The 18,202-nt window shown below is 28.0% G+C and overlaps 1 protein-coding gene across 4 annotated transcripts; it reads left to right on the forward strand.

The window, feature by feature from the left end:
- The first annotated feature begins 12,407 nt into the window (after positions 1–12,407).
- LOC114163097 (inositol-tetrakisphosphate 1-kinase 3) lies at positions 12,408–18,082 on the forward strand. Of its 4 annotated transcripts, XM_028047180.2 has the most exons (11): positions 12,408–12,836; positions 13,351–13,432; positions 13,606–13,638; positions 15,543–15,663; positions 15,790–15,882; positions 16,120–16,239; positions 16,343–16,519; positions 17,002–17,057; positions 17,142–17,226; positions 17,525–17,654; positions 17,730–18,082. In XM_028047180.2, exons 1-10 carry the CDS (start codon positions 12,640–12,642, stop codon positions 17,611–17,613), a joined length of 1,053 nt encoding a protein of 350 aa, XP_027902981.1. In that variant the 5' UTR covers positions 12,408–12,639; the 3' UTR covers positions 17,614–17,654; positions 17,730–18,082. The 4 variants fall into 4 exon arrangements, with proteins under 4 accessions (XP_027902981.1, XP_027902980.1, XP_027902982.1 ...); XM_028047179.2 differs by having other exon boundaries at positions 17,525–18,082; XM_028047181.2 differs by lacking the exon at positions 12,408–12,836 and adding an exon at positions 12,881–13,266 and having other exon boundaries at positions 17,525–18,082.
- The last annotated feature ends 120 nt before the right edge of the window (positions 18,083–18,202 follow it).

Consider the following 18,202-nt stretch of genomic DNA (forward strand, 5'->3'; position numbering starts at 1 on the left):
AGTAATTATTGACTATATGTCCTATTATGTTAAACGTGCTTATCCACATCGTATAAAACACAATAAATACACATAGATAATCACTTTTGTTAAAATAACTTTCGTATTGGCTTTCAAATATAAAAATGTATCACGTTACTTTAACATGTTTTTTTATTCATGCATACAAGTGGTACGGAATTATGAGCCTGAAATATAATATAAAAAAATTACATATCGATTATTTAAAATTGTTTGGATTAAAAATGTTGGATTGATAATAATAATAATAATAATAATACGTCTTGAAAAGTCTCGTATAATCTAGATAAGCTAAGAAGTGAGTGTTAGTGCATATATAATGAGATCTAACTTCATGAAGTTTCTTATCCCAAGTCAAAGACATTTTTAGCTAGTGTTTGACTTTCCTTATTATCTTGTAGTAGAGTGTTGTGAGGTGTAGCTAAATTCTTGCTCTGAAAAGTGTGGGTGTACTTTGGGATCAAAGGGGGTTGAGAGTGTTTCTTGTATGTTGTACAAATGTGCACATACTACAATCGTGGTTTTTCTCCGTATTTGGAGTTTTCACATTATATTTTTGTGTTCTCTATGTTAATATTATTTATCTCTTAATAGTGTGATTCTTGGGGGTAAAGGCATTATTGTTCTTAATTGAAGATGTGTTTTTTTTTTCAACAAGTTGTATCAAAAGCTACGATTCAGTAGGATTTTTTCTTATTATGCTTTATTGTTGCAACTTACTTTGATCTTCTACGTAAGAAAAGATGAATTCTTTGTTGTTAGAGAATAATCATTGTTTGTTGAAGTTGCAATGAGAAATTTGATGGAAGTATCATTGTCAGAGAATAATCCTTGTTTGTTTCCCAAAAAGTGGTATCAAAAGCTACAGTTTAATAGGATTTTTTCTTAGTATGCTCTATGGTTGCAACTTAGTTTGATCTTCCACATTAGAAGATATTGATTTCTTGTTGTTAGAGAATCATCCTTGTTTGTTGAAGTTGCAATGAAAAATTTGATGGAAGGGTCATTGTCAGCGTCGTGTTGGTGTAGTAAATTTGCAACTAGGTTCTTGGAAGTACAAGGATTGTGAGGCGTTGATCTACAATGGAGTTTATGTGTGGTGAGATGATTCTGGATCTGCGAAGGAGGTCATTGGTTGTGCTAGTGTGACTCGCTTGCAAATGGAACTTGCATGGAGTGCGCTTGCGATTTTGGTGATGCGATGTGATGATGAACAAAATTGTTTTGATTTATGTGGGTTGTGACGCAGTAGTATGTGGTTTCCTGCGATGGTGTTGCGAAGAATATGAAGGTTGGCTGTGTGATTTTTCATATCTGTTAGACATGTCAAAGTGAGCTAACCTGGCTCACACGGGTTGGCTCACCACGAGCCGGGTTGAAAATGAGTGAACCCAACCCAGCTCACTTTCTGGTGAGCCAGAAATTTTGTAACCCGGCTCAACCCACCACGGGTTGGTGGGTTAAGTGGGTTGGCTCACCAACCTACCTAAAAAATTATTTATTTATTTATTTATTTTAGTATTCAAATATTTAAATAACTTTTTAAGTAACCCATGAGATGACAATTATAGTAAAATCAAGAACCAATGTTTTGATCATGCTCACCACCAATATATGAAGAATTATTTCTAAGAAATGATCCATTAGTCTAAGAAAGCATGACTAATATTACAAATTTTCTGTCATGCTATTCAACAAAATATAAATAAAAAAAACTATACATTTTTTTCATGCTAATTTAGAAAAAATTATTTATAAAACGGTTACTTGATTAATTTACTCTAAAGGTTATAGTTAAAGATTAAAGTATCAACATATATATAACTTGACAATCAAATTAATTAAACATTCAAATTATTCAAATATAATTAAGCAACATTCTAGCATTTAAAAATATGAAATTGTGAACAAATATAATAGGAGTAGTAAATAATTATTAAAAAAAATTTTAAAAAATGTTGGTGGGTTAAGTGGGCCAACCCACCTTCAACCCGGCTCGAACCCGTTTAACCCGTGGGTTAAGTGAGCCGGGTTGAGTTCAACCCACTTTTAAAAAAGTTAAAATTTTTCTCAACCCAACCCGGCTCGAACCCGTGGTGAACCGGGTTGGCTCACGGGTTGAAACCCATTTTGACATCTCTAATTAAATTTCATTGGATGTTTCAGAATAAAGTGGTTAGTCTTCCAAAGTTTTATTTTATTTTCTACAATTTTATTAAAAAATATATATTCTAATTTTTTTTAATATTGAGATACCATAATAATCCTTATTTATTCTTCTGACACGAATACGAGATGACCAAATTGCAATTTTAAATTAACCAAACATCTCCCAAAACCAGATTCGCTCAACAAATCTTTGTACCCATATTTGCGTATATCTTTGTCCCAGTTTTTCTTTCTATTTTTAATTTATTTATATACTATAATATATAGTTTGTAACTTAAAATATTTGTCTAGGATATGCCAACTGTACAAAATTATAAAATCCCAAGACACTTGTCTCTGTTATGTGTTTTCGGATAGACACATTAAATAAAAACAAGATACAACAAACATTGAAAAGATGCATAATGCTAATTTTTTTTATATAAATAACTAATTAGAATATATGAGTGCTTATCCTTTATATTATATAATAATTACCTTTTTAATATTTAAGTTATGGTTCGTCGAGTCTCATGTTTTAGATGGCCGTAGTCCTTGAGTTTGAGTTTTGAGAACAGAATCTTCTCATAAAATAGCATTTCTTTTATGATTTTAAGGCAGCTTTATGCAATGGCCAATCACTTTTATTCGCTAAATTAATAAATAATAATGTCACAACTTAGGTTATCTTTTATTCGTCTACCAAACATACAACAAAATTTTTGATGCCGGGTCATTTTTTTTACGACTGTGATGGCCATTGAAAAACATTATATCTTTGTGTGTGTTCATACATAAAATAAAAATATCTCTTTTTGTTTTATTTTTATAATATGCACTTAGTTCCAAACTGTGTGCTATCGAGATTTTTTTTTTAAAAAAAAAAATCTATTGTTTTTCGGCTGTAGTATTATTATTTTGAGTTCAATTTCTCTCTTAAATTTGTTGATATTATAGAATTAAAAATATATTGTTTTAATATTTGAAGATATTTTTAATATATTTAAATTTTTTAAAATTAATACTTATCGGTGTATGTTGAATACACAGCATAGAAACAAGAGAACAAATCAGTAAAAAAATTTAAACTCTATTATTTTTATGTCAAAGTTTTGTGAATCTTTTGGAATCAATGAAAATAACTATCATTAAAGTAATTGACAATAATGTTTATGTGTAATATTTTCCAAGTCGTTGTGGAAGACCGTGTTTTGTTTAAAGATACATTTAAAATGAATAAATAATATGTATTTTATTAGTTTATTATATATGTTTTTATGTAATTCATAATTTTATCTTTTTTATTTTTTTCTGAACTTTCTTTAAGTTTAAAAAGAGTTTGACTATCAGCGTGTTTCCTAGTGGCACTGCTAAGAAGGCACAAAAATATAAAGTAAACTCATTATAATGTCTCGGTTTTCATTATTTTTCTTTCTTTTATATTTTATGAGTGTTTTGACTTATCTGGAATTCTATTAAATTTCTCTTAAAGTATATAATATAGAGTTAAATATTACTTAAGTGGTAATGTAATAATTTTTTGATCGTCGATTATTGTTTAAGTGATTGTATAAATGCAAATATCACTTAAGTGGTAATGTAATGATTGTTATTTTTTACCTTGAATTATTGTTTAAGTGATTGTGTAATGCTTAAATGATAATATGAATATTTATTTCTTTTACATTTTATGAGTGTTTTGAAAAGAAAAAGATATTACATGTGACTTATATTGAATTTTATTTAATTTGTCTTAAATATAAAAGATAGTAATATTGAGTTGAATATAACTTAAGTGGTAATGTAATGTTTTTTTTTTTATCGTCGAACAAGTGATTGTGTGAATGCAAATATCACTTAAGTGGTAATATAATGATTATATTTTTTTATAGTGGATTATTGTTCAAGTAATTGTGTGAATGCTTAAATGGCAATATGGATACTCAATATTGAGGTGATGAAGAAAAACTTGTTATTTAAATAAGAAAAAAAGTCAAAACTATTCTCTCTTATTTATAATAAATAATGCTTAAGGGACATTTCATGTTTTTCTCACTTGGAATTCTTTTAACCCTTAGGGAATTAAAGTCTTTACAAGATTGAAAAAAATATATTAAAATCATAAAAAGTCAACTTTTGAATTCAGAGAATAGAAATTTGTTGGATTTTTTTTGAGAAAAGAGATTCATCAAGAAGATTTTTAATCAGTAAAACTTAAGTCTAACTATATACCACATTGACACTATTTTTAATCCAAAATCTTAAGACAATAAATTTATAGGTCATCCTCCTTATATGATATTTCACTTTCTCATTTTTACTCAATGTGAAACTTAGACTCACACTTAAAATTTCCAACAAAATCAATCACATAAACAATCTCATATTTGTAACAAGATATCTCTTTTTCGTTCAAAATTCTCATTTTAGAATTTGCTTGTCTACCTTCAAAAAGTTCACATGAAACTATAAAAGAGAAGAAATTATCTAAATAAAAATGAAAAAAAACTATCCTTTAGAATTCCTACCGGGTTGACTTAAGATTTGTCTCATTTCATATTTCTTACTTGGAAACAAAAGCGAAGTCAACAAATTCTTTAAAATCATAAAAATATAAGCTAATGTTTATTTTTTAAGAAATGACAGGATAATAATAATAATAATAATAATTATTATTATTAATGTTTTTACTTTTTTGTTTATATTTTCAAAACTAAAATTAAACAACAACTATTATTCTTAAACTTGTAAAAATAGTTTTTACATAATCTCGTTTTCATATTTTTACAGCAGACGGTCTAATAAAAAATGTCACTTTTATAACTTTTGAAGTTTCTCTTTCATTATTTTTAATCAGCTACACTTCATTGACTTTTTTTTTCTAAAAAACAACATCAATCCTTTTTCAAAAATATTAAAAATGAGCACTTTATAAACAAAGAAGTTCCCTCAATTTCAACTTTCAATTTTCTAATGTTATAAATTGTTACAAAAAACATGTCATCAATTAAGAACATTAGTGTTTTTATCGTCAATAATCACTATATAAAAGAGAAATAATATTAACACACGAACACTAATGAACACAAGAATGTAATGCAGAAATTTCAAATACGGAGTTAAATCATGATCGCAGAAAATAATCACTATGTGTAAAATACGGAGAAAAATCACCATAAAAAATAATCATTATGTACAAATTTGTACAACACACCGAAAACACTCTCAACCTTTTGACTTCAAGTATACTCACGCTTTCGAGAGCAAAAATTTAACTACACATAACAATACTCTGTTACAAAAATATAAGAAAAATCAAACACTAGCTCAAAGTGTCTTCTACTTGAAACAAAGAACATCACAAACTTAGAATCTATTATATAATCATTAACACCCTCCACTCCTAAGTTATCATGTGCAATATAGGATTTTTTAATTCGTGTTATTTTTATCACCCCAACAAAAATTTAAATACAAATAAAAGTTTGTTAATTAATTGTTAAAGAATTTGTCCCTAGTAGTTATGAATAGATCATTGGTTACATGCATAAAGACAATTACTCCAAAATAATTTTTACCATACAAGCATTCTTCATAGAGTAGTTAACCCTTAAAAATTATTCTTCACAATAAAGTTATTTATTACAAGTTTATATATATATATATATATATATATATATATATATATATATATATATATATATATATATATATATATATATATATATATATATATATATATATATATATATATATATATATATATATATATAATGGTGGAAATATGAAGGGAGAGGGGGAGCCACGGCTCCCCAAGCATTTTTTTTATTTTATTTACTTAATATTTAAAAAGTAATATTTATAAATTATTACTTTATTTATATTAATTAATTTTATTTTATTTTATTTTCTATATATTTTTAAAAATATATTTATATATTACTACTTTGTTTATATATTATTACTTTATTTATATATTATTACTTTATTTATATATTATTGTCTTATTTAAATTAATTTAGTTTGAAAAATCTTTTTTAAAATTTAAAAATCACGTTTTTTCTTTATTATAATTTTTTATACTTTTTTATTTGGTTTCTCTCTTCTGTGCCTTTATCTTTTTCTCCCGTTTTATTTTCATCTCAATTTTTACCATCAATTCCTTATTATTTTCAAAATCAAATTGCACTACCACAAAATTGAAGAGTTAAGAAACATTTTGGACTGAACAATTTCTTCTTTTGAGTACATTCATCTTTTCCTTTTTATTTTTGAAGTAATATGTTTCTCTCTTGTATGTGGCTTTTCTACGCTCTAGGCATGTATGTGTTAGAGATCATAAAATCATACTTTAATTGTTGATCAAACTCTTATTTGTGTAGATATAACTATTTTAAGCTTTGAAATTATGTAAGGGAAGAATAAGATTAGGAATTACTCTGAGATAAGGGAAACTAATCATTTAGAAGTTATTAGTTTTCTTAAAATATTGAGTCCTGCTTTTAAGATTTAATTTGAAGTATTCATAATTTTATCTTTTTGTAAATATGTGAGAGGTGAAAAATTTATATTAGAAAAATTATGATAAAGAGTAAAAGAATTGATTCTTTTTTCAAGAGGAAGGCTTGTGATGAAAATGAAAAAAATGCATCTACGTTATCTAAAATTGAGAAACTTCACGAGAATCCAAATATTGAAGAATTTATCAACAATGCAAGAGTTATGTACATATTTGGCAACAACAAAAAAGTCTCAAGTTTACTACATGATAAATATATTACTTTGTCTTATCATGACTCTTCCAATTTCTACAACTACAACTGAAAGATATTTTTCTGCAATGAAAATAATCAAGAACAAGTTGAGAAATAAGATGGAGGCTGGATTTTTAACAAGCACTATGATAATCTATATTGAAAGAGATATCACAACTAGTTTCAGCTCTGATTCAATTATTGAAGATTTTAAGTCATTGAAAGAGCGTAAAGGAGCACTCTGAATAAAGGTAACTTTTATTTATTTTTTATATATTATTGTTGATGACAAACTTTATATTACTCTTTCATATATATTATATATTATTGTTATATTGTTTAGATTCTATTGTTATGAGTGCTTATTTTAAATAAAAAAAAAATGATGTAAAGAAATTAATTTTTTTAATTAAAAAATTAATTTATATATAACAAATATAATTTGATCCCTTAGAATTTTTATCAAGTTCCGTCAATATATATATATATATATATATATATATATATATATATATATATATATATATATATATATCACTTAATTATTAATTTAAATATCTTAATCGCATATAATACATTTCTTACTAAGTTATTACTGCGTTTTGTTCACGTGATTTGATGCATGTACAGAGAAATTCCACGAACAGAGAATACACAATTTAACTAACTTTCTGAAATCAACTAATTTTGGTGCAGAACATTCCGTTACGGATAAATATATGCTTATGCTCGTGCTTTATTTGGATAAAGAATAATGGAATACCATGCATGAAAAAGGAAAAAACGGTTACTCTACCATTATATACACTAATAATCATATAATAATCATATATTGTGTATATTTTTGTAATTAGAATTGAGCTTTTTTTTTTCACCTGTATGAGAGTTTGTTTTCTTATCTATTATTATTATTATTATTATTGGTAGTATAAGAATTCTTATATAATCCATCAGTTAAAATTTTGTGCATAAAATATCTACTAATTCGATATTTGTAATTGAATAGTAATATGAAAAACATTAGCACTATCAAAATATTCTGACAGTTGACATTCTAGTTAACCAATGTGCTTAGTGCTATCTATGGTCATTGATTCCTTGAAAGGAGTATGCATTATTTATTTATTCAAGTCCTCTACAGTGAATAAATATGTATATTGTTTTTTTTTTGGAAGGCAAATTGTTAGTGTTGTTAGTCCAAATAATAAATTTAATTACAAATTGTAAAAATGTTATTAGACTTATAATTTTTAATCAATACCTACAAATGTCATTGTTTTAAATTAATTATTTTAATTTTTATCAAGGAAATAACCAAATATATTATAAGGTCTGATTTATTTAAGTTAAAAAATATATATGATTTTAAATAAAATATAAAATTAATACATCTTAAAAAATACATATAAGTAGATCCAAAATATTTCATATCCTAACATTTCATTATTCTAAACTTTTATATAATGCGAATTACTTAATATTTTTATTCATCTTTTTATAACCAAGTTTCTCCTTTGAATAAACAATGAAAAGTAATGATAAAACTCAAATATATATTTGGTTTGATTGGGATACATTGGAATTCATGTTGAATATTGCGCAATTGATGTTAAATCTTGTGAATTTGAATTATAATTAAAAAAGAAAAAATTGAAGTACTACATTTAGACTATGTTAACCACATATATTTTATGTTTTTTTTTTCATTTTAAGTATTAATTGATCTCTATTTTGATAATATAGTCATTTAATTATATAGTTTTGAATGAAAACAGTGTGTTTTTTATGATTAAAATATATTAAAAGTTTTTCGAACTAACAATGTTAAGTTCAATAACTACAATATGTTCTTTTGGTGACGCAAATAGATCACACATGACTAAAAAAATGGTGAAATATATGTATGCATGAATTAGTTGAATATGAATATATATGAGTTGACATAGGTGATAAAATGATATGAATCGAAAGATATAGAATAAGTGGATATATATATATATATATATATATATATATATATATATATATATATATATATTTTGTTATATATTATGTTAATGCCTGAACTAATATTGTGGTTAATTATGTATTAACCTTTGTCATATTTTAATTTAATGATAATCTAAATCACACAAATTAAAATACAAAACAGCGAGAGGTCCAAAAGAGATATTTACTTATTGAATTACCGACAATATTCTCAATAAGTTGAATGTTACTATTTGTGGTATCAAGTGAGATCATAAGAGATGTAATTAAATATTTTTGTTGATATTAAATTATGAATTATGTATAGTTTATTATTATTATCGATAGAGTTATCTATGTTAATATAATAATTTTTTCTGCTAGATATGTTTTTTATTTTTAGTTTTAATTTTCAAAGGACAAAAACATATTTGTAATATATTTGTAATATATTTGTAATGATGTTATAAATATTAGCTAACATGTGTATTCAAGAAATTTAAGTTAAGATCAATAATAAATATATAATTATTTTTTAAAATAGTTGTTAAATATAAAATTAAAAAAATAAAATATATAAAAAAAAAAATTTAAAATAATAATTTAAGACAAAAAAGATTTTTAGAACAATAATTATAAATAAATTATTTTTAAAATAATTAATTTTTAAATAATTAAGAATAAAATTGATAATATAAAATGTGAAAAAAAAGAGAATCTCTTTATACGTCATTATAAATATAAATATATAATTTATATTATATTTTATGATCCGGTTATTCGAAACTAGTTTATCTTTTTATATTGTGTTATTGTTAGCGTACTTCGTACAAGTAAAATGATATTATAAATATTCACGACACTTTTAAATGTAACGAAAAATGTTATCTATTTTATTCTTAAGATTTTTTTATGTATTCTAGAAATTTGAAATATATATATATATATATATATATATATATATATATATATATATATATATATAAATAAAAGAAAGAAAGTAAAAACGCAAGGACCACATTAGCCTTATTATCTAATTTGAAAATAATTACTTGGATAAAATTTAATTATTAATTAAACTCATTAATTATATTGATTTTTATTATTTAAAAATATTCTTCAAAATTCATCACCAAATACCAAATCAGTTAAAATCTTCTTAATAAAACTGAATTGGTGGGAAAAACTAAGATATAAGCATTAATAAAAAAAGTAACAAAAAAAAAGAGAGGATTTTCTTTTCCATTTTGAAGTGATCCTCTTTCTTCTAAATCCCTTATACTCTGCAGACATTTAATTATCTATAATTCTTATTTGGTTAAAATATTATTTTAATTCTTTAATTTTTATAAAAAAATTAATTAGATTTATAACTTTTATTTCATTCAATTTAGTTTCTTTATTTTATAAAATGATTCAATTAAGTTATTATTATTATATTTATTTAAATTTTAGTTAAAATTAATATATAAAATCATTCAATCTAATTAAATAATTTTAAAGAATTAAACGATTAAATTGAATAAAAAAAGTAAAAGATTTAATTGAATTTTTCATGAAAATTAGATGGTCAAAATGAACATAGGATTTTAACCTTTTAAGTTTTTAAGTTTTGAATTTCTTTATATGATCATAACATATGATATGGGTGCTGAGTTCGTTGTGTAAAACAATGCATAATAAAACATGTTTTTGGATTAAGTAGATATAATATCATCCAATTTTATTTTCACTTGTTTTTGTAATTTCTAAAATGTTTATATTTTTTATCACAACTGGTAATATATTGTTAAATATTTGAGTATTGATTATATTAACCTAAAACTGTTATTAACATGCCATAATTAATAACATAACACGTCACTATTAACTAACATTAATAACACAACACGTCACTATAAATAACGCTCTACCTAAATATATGCTGTTATGTATTTGATATTCACCATACATTCAATAAAGAAGACACATGTTTATTTAATATAATTAAAATTCACAATAAAAAATATTTTAAATATATAATCACACCATATTTAAAATTCATAATTATTTTAACATATCAAATCTCAAAACTCTTGAGATCGATTTCGTTTGAAATGAATTTGCTCCTCGTGTTGTCTCTACTCGATTACGTGTACACCTTCACGAATATTAAAAGTTATAAACTAAATTTAATATTTTTAAATGTTACAAATAAAAAAAAAAATAATCAAAGGTGGAATTTGTTTGGACCAAATTTGAAACTGATCACAAGTCATGGAAATAATTTATTTCGCTATTTATGATCAATAAAGATGTTACAGTTACAAATCGTAAATGATACGTGCACTTATAAATATAGATATTCAATCTTTATTTCCTAATATGTAGATTTAGAGTGGTTATACCACCTTAATCTCAATTGAACAATACACTAAAATAATATAATAGAAAAACTTACGTATGTTTTATTTTCTAACTATATTTCAAATTTAATTTAATAATATACAATACATTAAATAAGATATATAGAATGGCATAAAACTTTAAATTAGAGATAACATCATGAATTAAGTTGTAAGAACTGACTCATCTTTTTAGTTCAGATAAGCCTGTGTTGTGTAACTTATCTGGTCAAAGAAGATCAATTTCTCTAATTCCGTTACTTATATATATTATTTTTCAAATATTTATTGGTATTTAATAAGTATTATAAGTGCTTATTAAATACTATTAATAATTGTTTGTCTTTTGTTAGACGTAGGTTTTGTTGTAATATAAATATAAATATTATTAACATAGATTTGCGGATTTGGTAGCAATATACAAAGAGCATAACATATCGGTGCTGATTCAGCTTTCATTTGTTTTGTTAGCTAGTACAATATATAAAATATTTTAAAATGAACACAATAACATTTTACAACACTATAAACTAAATATGAAATAATTCATATCAACCCTTAAATCTTATTAAACACGTTGTTTTATTAATCTATTTATCAAAGGCTTTAAATGAAATTAAAAAAAAATTGTTTAACTTTATGCGATTGATTTTTAAAGTGGTCGGTGCATGGGAACGTGGGAATGCTTATATATTTAACTGAATCACATTTTTAATATTTTGAAAATACATAAAACTAAGAATTAAATAAAATTGTAAACCTTTTAAAACAAAAAGGTCAAGCGAAGACTTTGGAAGAAGTTGTTTTGTTGTTTTTTTTTTTCAAATTTAAAACATAAAAAACAGAGTTATTTAAAACTTTGAAGACTAAAAAAAATAGTTAAAGTGATTAAATTAGATGAACGGAGAGAGAAATGAAAAAAATAAATAAAGAAAGAAACTAGGGATAAAGTGCAACATAAATTCTCACTCACTCGTAACCCGAAGCAACAATGAATCCGAACAGCGCAGCGTGATTCTAACGCGTGGAATGATGAAAACTGAATTCATCATCGTGAGTACTATCTTCAGTTTTCTACAGCTCAGCATCACAGAAAGCAATCCCTCTATAAATACCCCTTCTGCGGTCCCTCTTCTTTCCATTCACTCTCACTCTTTCGTTACCTTCGTTTCATTCATTTCCCATAACACCCTTTCTCTCTTCAATTCCAAATCTCTTCTCCTCCACCAACCATTTCCACCTTTTTCGCTTCCCTCCTCTTCCAACCACTCAACAAATACCGATTTCGCGACTCTCTCTCTCTTTCTTCCTCTTCCTTCTCTTCGAAATTAAGCTTAGATAGGGTTAGGTTTTCGGTGAGAATATGAGGTTGAGGGAGAACGACGACGGTGGTGAGAAAGAGGAAGTGGTGGAGAATGATGTCACCCTGGCCCAAAATCAATGGTGTCCGGTGGTCAATGCGGGGTTTTCGTCGCCCAAGAGACTGGTTGTGGTTGGTTATGCTCTCACTACTAAAAAGATTAAGAGCTTTTTACAGCCTAAGCTTGAAGGATTAGCTAGGTAAACAGAAAGCCAAAACGGTTAATTCATTCATCGTCGTGTCTTGTTGCGATTTAATTGATTGCGTTTAAAAAAACGAATTATTAACTGGAATAAATCGTTTCTTCCTCGGATAACTGCCTTTATGTGAATTTAAACGAGTTAATTTTTCGTGAAAGGTTATTTTCAATTTTCAATTAATGAGGTTCTTCCAACGCGCGTCGTTTTCGTTAGGCTGGCGAGAAAGCGAGACGAAAATATGTGATCCTCAGAGAATCTGTTACGAATGGGGAGATATTTTGCCGATTTTTGTTGTTTTTACGGAAACTACATCAATCGTTGTTCTTTCTGAAAAACTTGTCTGAGAGCCTGCTCTCAAATTCTGAATACATGGATCGTACTTGTACCTTTTTTGGTTTCTTGTGTCAATCCTGTTTTGTGGTTCAATAATGTTGTCCTTTTTTACCTTCAAAATATGACCGTGTTGTGGTACTCGGTTTGTTGCTGATTTCAATTTGTACGGACTTTCGTGCAGGAACAAGGGAATACTATTCGTGGCTATTGACCATAATAGGCCACTTTCAGATCAAGGCCCTTTTGATATTGTCTTGCATAAGGTTATGATTTCCTCCTGTGAATTTCGTCGTTGTCTTTCTCAAATTATTTCTGTACTGCTTGTTATCCACTGGTAACTTATAAAAGATTCAGTGTATTTATGTCAAATTCTCAAATGATACCTGTTCGGTTTAACTGTGGCTGATTTTTCCATTTTGTTTATTGGAAAATGCAGTTATCAGGGAAAGAGTGGCGCCAGGTTCTTGAGGTTTGTCCCCACCCACCAGCCACCCCTTTTCAACGCGTGTTTTTATTCTATTTTTTGTTGTGCTAGTTAGTCCAACCATAGTAGTTATGTTTGCTTATTGTGTTGTTTCTTTATATATTTTATGCTAACTGGGATGTAAAAAGAAAACGATGAAAGGCTGGTCAACGACTAGCTTTTTTAACTTGCTGTCTGGCATAATTTGCAGAGTGAGTCTTCCCCTCTCTCATTATGAAACATGAACCAGTAGTTGAGGTCGAGGCCTCAAGGTTCCTGCAAGTGAGGGTGTCGCTACTTTCATGGACATCTAGCTGTTTTTGTCAGGTTTTACATGGCAAATAAATTTCCACAGATTTTTCCTTTTTGAATCCGTTTAACTAGGTTCCATTTTTTCTGGATGCGCTAAGATAGACTTCTAGTTGGTTAAAAGAGATAAATTAAATTATTAGTTCCGTTCTTAATTTCTTATATAGCAATTCTCAGCGCTGTTGTGTGTGTTTTCTATGCTTCTAAACTGGATTTAGGAGTCATAATGACCTAAATTTGAAGGTTAACGTCTCTAAGATTTTCTGATGAGGGGACTTAAATTGTGGTCTCTGTTTCATTAACAGTAATTGCTGCCCGGCCTATGATAATGCTTGTCGATTGTGCTATACATATGCATGTGTCAGACAATGTCTGCCGTAAGCTCCAAAATATTGTCCGCGAGTCTACAAGTAATTGTACGAGTTTACAGCAAGTCTTGAATCTGATTCAAAAAAATTACAATCTTATACTTTATACTGTAAATACTGTAATAATAGGTGCTCTACATATGTGCTTTCATTACTTAAATGATTCTGTATTTTGATCTTCATATTTTACGATGGAGTTTTCAGATTATACCTAAAATATTGAAAAGTCTTATATAACCGACTGATAAATGAAAAAGTTTTGCATTATCTTTTCAAATTTAAAGATTAGTCGCATATCTTATCATTTCACTCAAGCCTGACTTCCTGGATGGTATATTTTCTATTTTGGTACAATATTATCAATGTTGAAAATTCCACCCATAGTTTTCTGAGTATTTGTGAAACTGACTTAATGGTACTTTCCTCTTGTAATCTTTTATATGATGTATCGTGGGTAGATGTCAAATAAACTCACTCTCTGTTTTTATTACCTTGAACACGAATTTATTTTATGAGCTGTTGAATTCCTACAATATCCATACTTCGTACGATGTCTTCTATATTAATCTATAATTTTAAAATTTTTATAATAAAAGGATATGATGAAAGTTATTGTTCATGCTTTAAAAGTAAAACTTTTTTTGTACTGAGAGGAGTTATTTCTTTATGCTTTGGACATGTGTGAAGTGTGGATGCTCAATGTCACAGAAAAAAAAGTGATCTCCAGAAATGATAGAGGAAAAATAATAGGCTGGCAGTGTCTTTAAGGAAAGATGTGAATGCAAGTTCTTTGTATATAGCTTGGGTAAAGGATTCTTGTAGAAATTGAGGCAGATTATCGTGTAGTCTTCTACCTAATTTGTTGAATTCGCTATCTCGTGATTATAGCTAAGCTTACACATTTCTATGAATGAGACTTGAATCAAGATCCCATATATGTTCTCTGAATTGAATAGTCTAGGACATTGCATTCCAGAGTTTGTTGCAGTGTATTTATTATGAAGGGAACATCAGCGTTGCTTGTTTATTGTGAGAGCAGTTTCTTACTCTAGGAGAAGCTGTGAACTGAACTAAGGGTTCTTTTGGATGAACACATTTTCTTAAGGAGAAAAATAATGTTGAACTGCTGTTTGGCTATTCAATTCACAGCCTATTCTACGTATTTATTTTTACAAAATGTAGAGAACTGGTGTCCTCTTTTTCTTAGTTTTTGTACTTCTGGATATATTTCAGGATTATAGGCAGTCACATCCTGAGGTTACAGTTTTGGATCCTCCAGACGCCATACAACATTTACGCAGCCGTCAGTATATGCTTCAGGCTGTAGCAGATATGAACCTTTGTGATTCATATGGTATTTTTTTTTTGTCTCCACCTTGATTATAAATTGTGGCTCTATGGAATTACTGTTCAGTGATGCTGTATTTGCAGCCATGTTTAGTTATTAATAGGTATTGAGTTTTCCAATATCATCATGCAGGCATTGTGGACGTTCCTCGGCAATTAGTTATCAAGAGAGAGGCATGCGCTATTCCAGAGTTGGTCAACCAAGCTGGCTTGACTTTACCCCTTGGTATGTATATGTTGGTTTTTCAACTACTTTTAGATGCTGCAGTTATGCGATTTCTCAGAGCATGGACGCATGGACATTTATTGTTACGAGGGTTGTGTTTTTGAGGCAAAGTCATTAGAACTTATGAAAATAGGCATGGTAATCCCATTTATTTTTGTGTCTAATCCTAGTACTTAATTTTGTATTGCTTAATTTTGAACTTTCCTTCTTATGTTTGCAACTTCAAAATCATTTTAGTTGCAAAGCCACTAGTTGCCGATGGAAGTGCAAAGTCACATGAATTATCCCTTGCTTATGAGAAGTTTTCCCTTCAAAAACTTGAACCTCCTCTTGTTCTTCAGGAATTTGTCAATCATGGTAAGCAATTTTTATATATTATATCTATTTTTTACCCTTAAATGTTCAATTACAAATCATTATGGTAAAGTGAACGAGAAATGCTACTTCACTGTTTGTGTAGGGGGTGTTCTCTTCAAGGTTTATATAGTTGGTGATGCTATAAAGGTAGTAAGGCGGTTTTCATTACCTGATGTTAGCAAGTGGGAACTCTCCAAAGATGCTGGGATATATAATTTTCCAAGGGTTTCGTGTGCTGCAGCTTCTGCAGATGATGCAGATCTGGATCCTACTGTTGCTGGTAATTATCGTGTCTTATCTTTCTATAGATCTCTACTTTCTAAAAACAAACAGGTCTTCACAATTCTCCCTCCTCTTGTAAGGGAAAAAACCAGGCCTTGTCTTATTCATTCGCAGACGTAAGAGAAACCACTTCCTGGTTGGTTCTCATCTGTTGATAATGTCCCTTCTTTAAAAACATTTTTGGTTTGCTGTAATAATTCTCTATAATTTTATGGCTATCTATTTCAAACAAAATTCTATTTCATAATCTGATTGACTATAATAAAACTTTTGTCCGGCCTAAAATATGGGTAGGGTGGCGATCCAAAGTCAATTTCAAATCTCAGCACATTCACATGTGCGTGGATGAAGGAAGTGTTTGTTTTACGGGTGCAGTCATCTAGAGAGAGCTAAAAAGATATATACGCTCGTGCATATTGAAAGTCTTATCGACTAAACTGTATTTTAGTCTTCTGATTTTGTCATTTTCTCTCCTTGCAGAGCTTCCTCCAAGGCCATTACTAGAGAAACTAGCTAAGGAACTTCGATGGCGATTGGTAATTTGCCCATTCTTTTGTTTTAAGGTTTCTTGTCTATACCAGGACTATAATAATGCTTTTTTGTCATTGTTCTTATTCTAGGGTCTTCGTCTATTCAACCTGGATATTATCCGTGAATATGGAACAAGAGACCACTTTTACGTCATTGACATAAATTACTTCCCTGGTAAGAGCATATACGTAGGATCTTACTGTTTACTTTATCTGAGAGATGACATCAACACGATTTTCTGATTTTTTAATGTTCCTTGTTATGTCCATGAAATCCCATAACCGATTAACTGATATTATACCCAAATGAAGTTTCACCTGGTAATAGAAAAAGTGTTGAAAAGAAAAATGTCTAAAGAGGTCGTTTTCAATCATTATTCCTTATCTTACGAAATGGCTACAGTCTTAAACTACTTGAGAATACGTTGCGTTTCCTTTGAAATTATTGAGCGTTTAAATACTTGGTGTTGCAGGATATGGCAAAATGCCTGAGTATGAACACATATTTACTGATTTCCTGTTGAGCCTGGGGCAGGGGAAGTACAAGAAAAAATCAGGCTAAAATAAATCCTTTTAGCCCTTTGATTTATGTCCTCTCACAACGTAAGCAAGTTCGTCTCTATCGAGTCAGGCTTATGGGTGTAGGAGAGTATCTTAGAGTATTAATAATTTTTGCAGTTTTGGTGTTCCATGGAAGTTCCGGGGAAAATAAATATGAAGAAATGTGTTTGGGATCACCGACCTGTACAGAAGAACTGCTGGTACTTGTATTGTGCGGAAAGTTGTGGTTCCCTTCTAAAGTAAGTAATGTTGTAGGTTGATGAGTGAAGGGATGAATTTGACGGGAGGTGAGTGGATGTTGATATGACGATGTTGGATAAGTAGAAGGATTTCAAATGTACTGACCGTTCTTTGCTGTATATAGAAGGCCTAAAATTACTTTACAGTAGGGAATCTATAACAAATGTTACTCCAACTACATCTTTTTCATGTTCAAATTTAAGCCATGTTGTTCTACATTTTTATTACAATCATCTTCGTCCACAATATGTCCAACATAGTAGGGGAAGGTGGAAGCAAAATCTTTACATTCAGATAATCTATGTCATTCCGTTAAACTTGATTTTAGATGTATAATTTAACATACTGTT

Source organism: Vigna unguiculata, chromosome 9 (genome assembly GCF_037176805.1).
Source record: "Vigna unguiculata cultivar grain cowpea cultivar isolate G323 ecotype 2 chromosome 9, ASM3717680v1, whole genome shotgun sequence".
NCBI lineage: Eukaryota > Viridiplantae > Streptophyta > Magnoliopsida > Fabales > Fabaceae > Vigna > Vigna unguiculata.

Excerpts from the sequence above, each read along its gene's own strand:
- LOC114163097 (XM_028047179.2), top strand. The coding sequence starts at position 12,640 with ATGAGGTTGAGGGAGAACGACGACGGTGGTGAGAAAGAGGAAGTGGTG. Across the intron at positions 13,639-15,542 it reads AGTGGCGCCAGGTTCTTGAG|GATTATAGGCAGTCACATCC; the intron begins GTTTGTCCCCAC and ends GATATATTTCAG. Across the intron at positions 16,520-17,001 it reads TCTGGATCCTACTGTTGCTG|AGCTTCCTCCAAGGCCATTA; the intron begins GTAATTATCGTG and ends CTCTCCTTGCAG.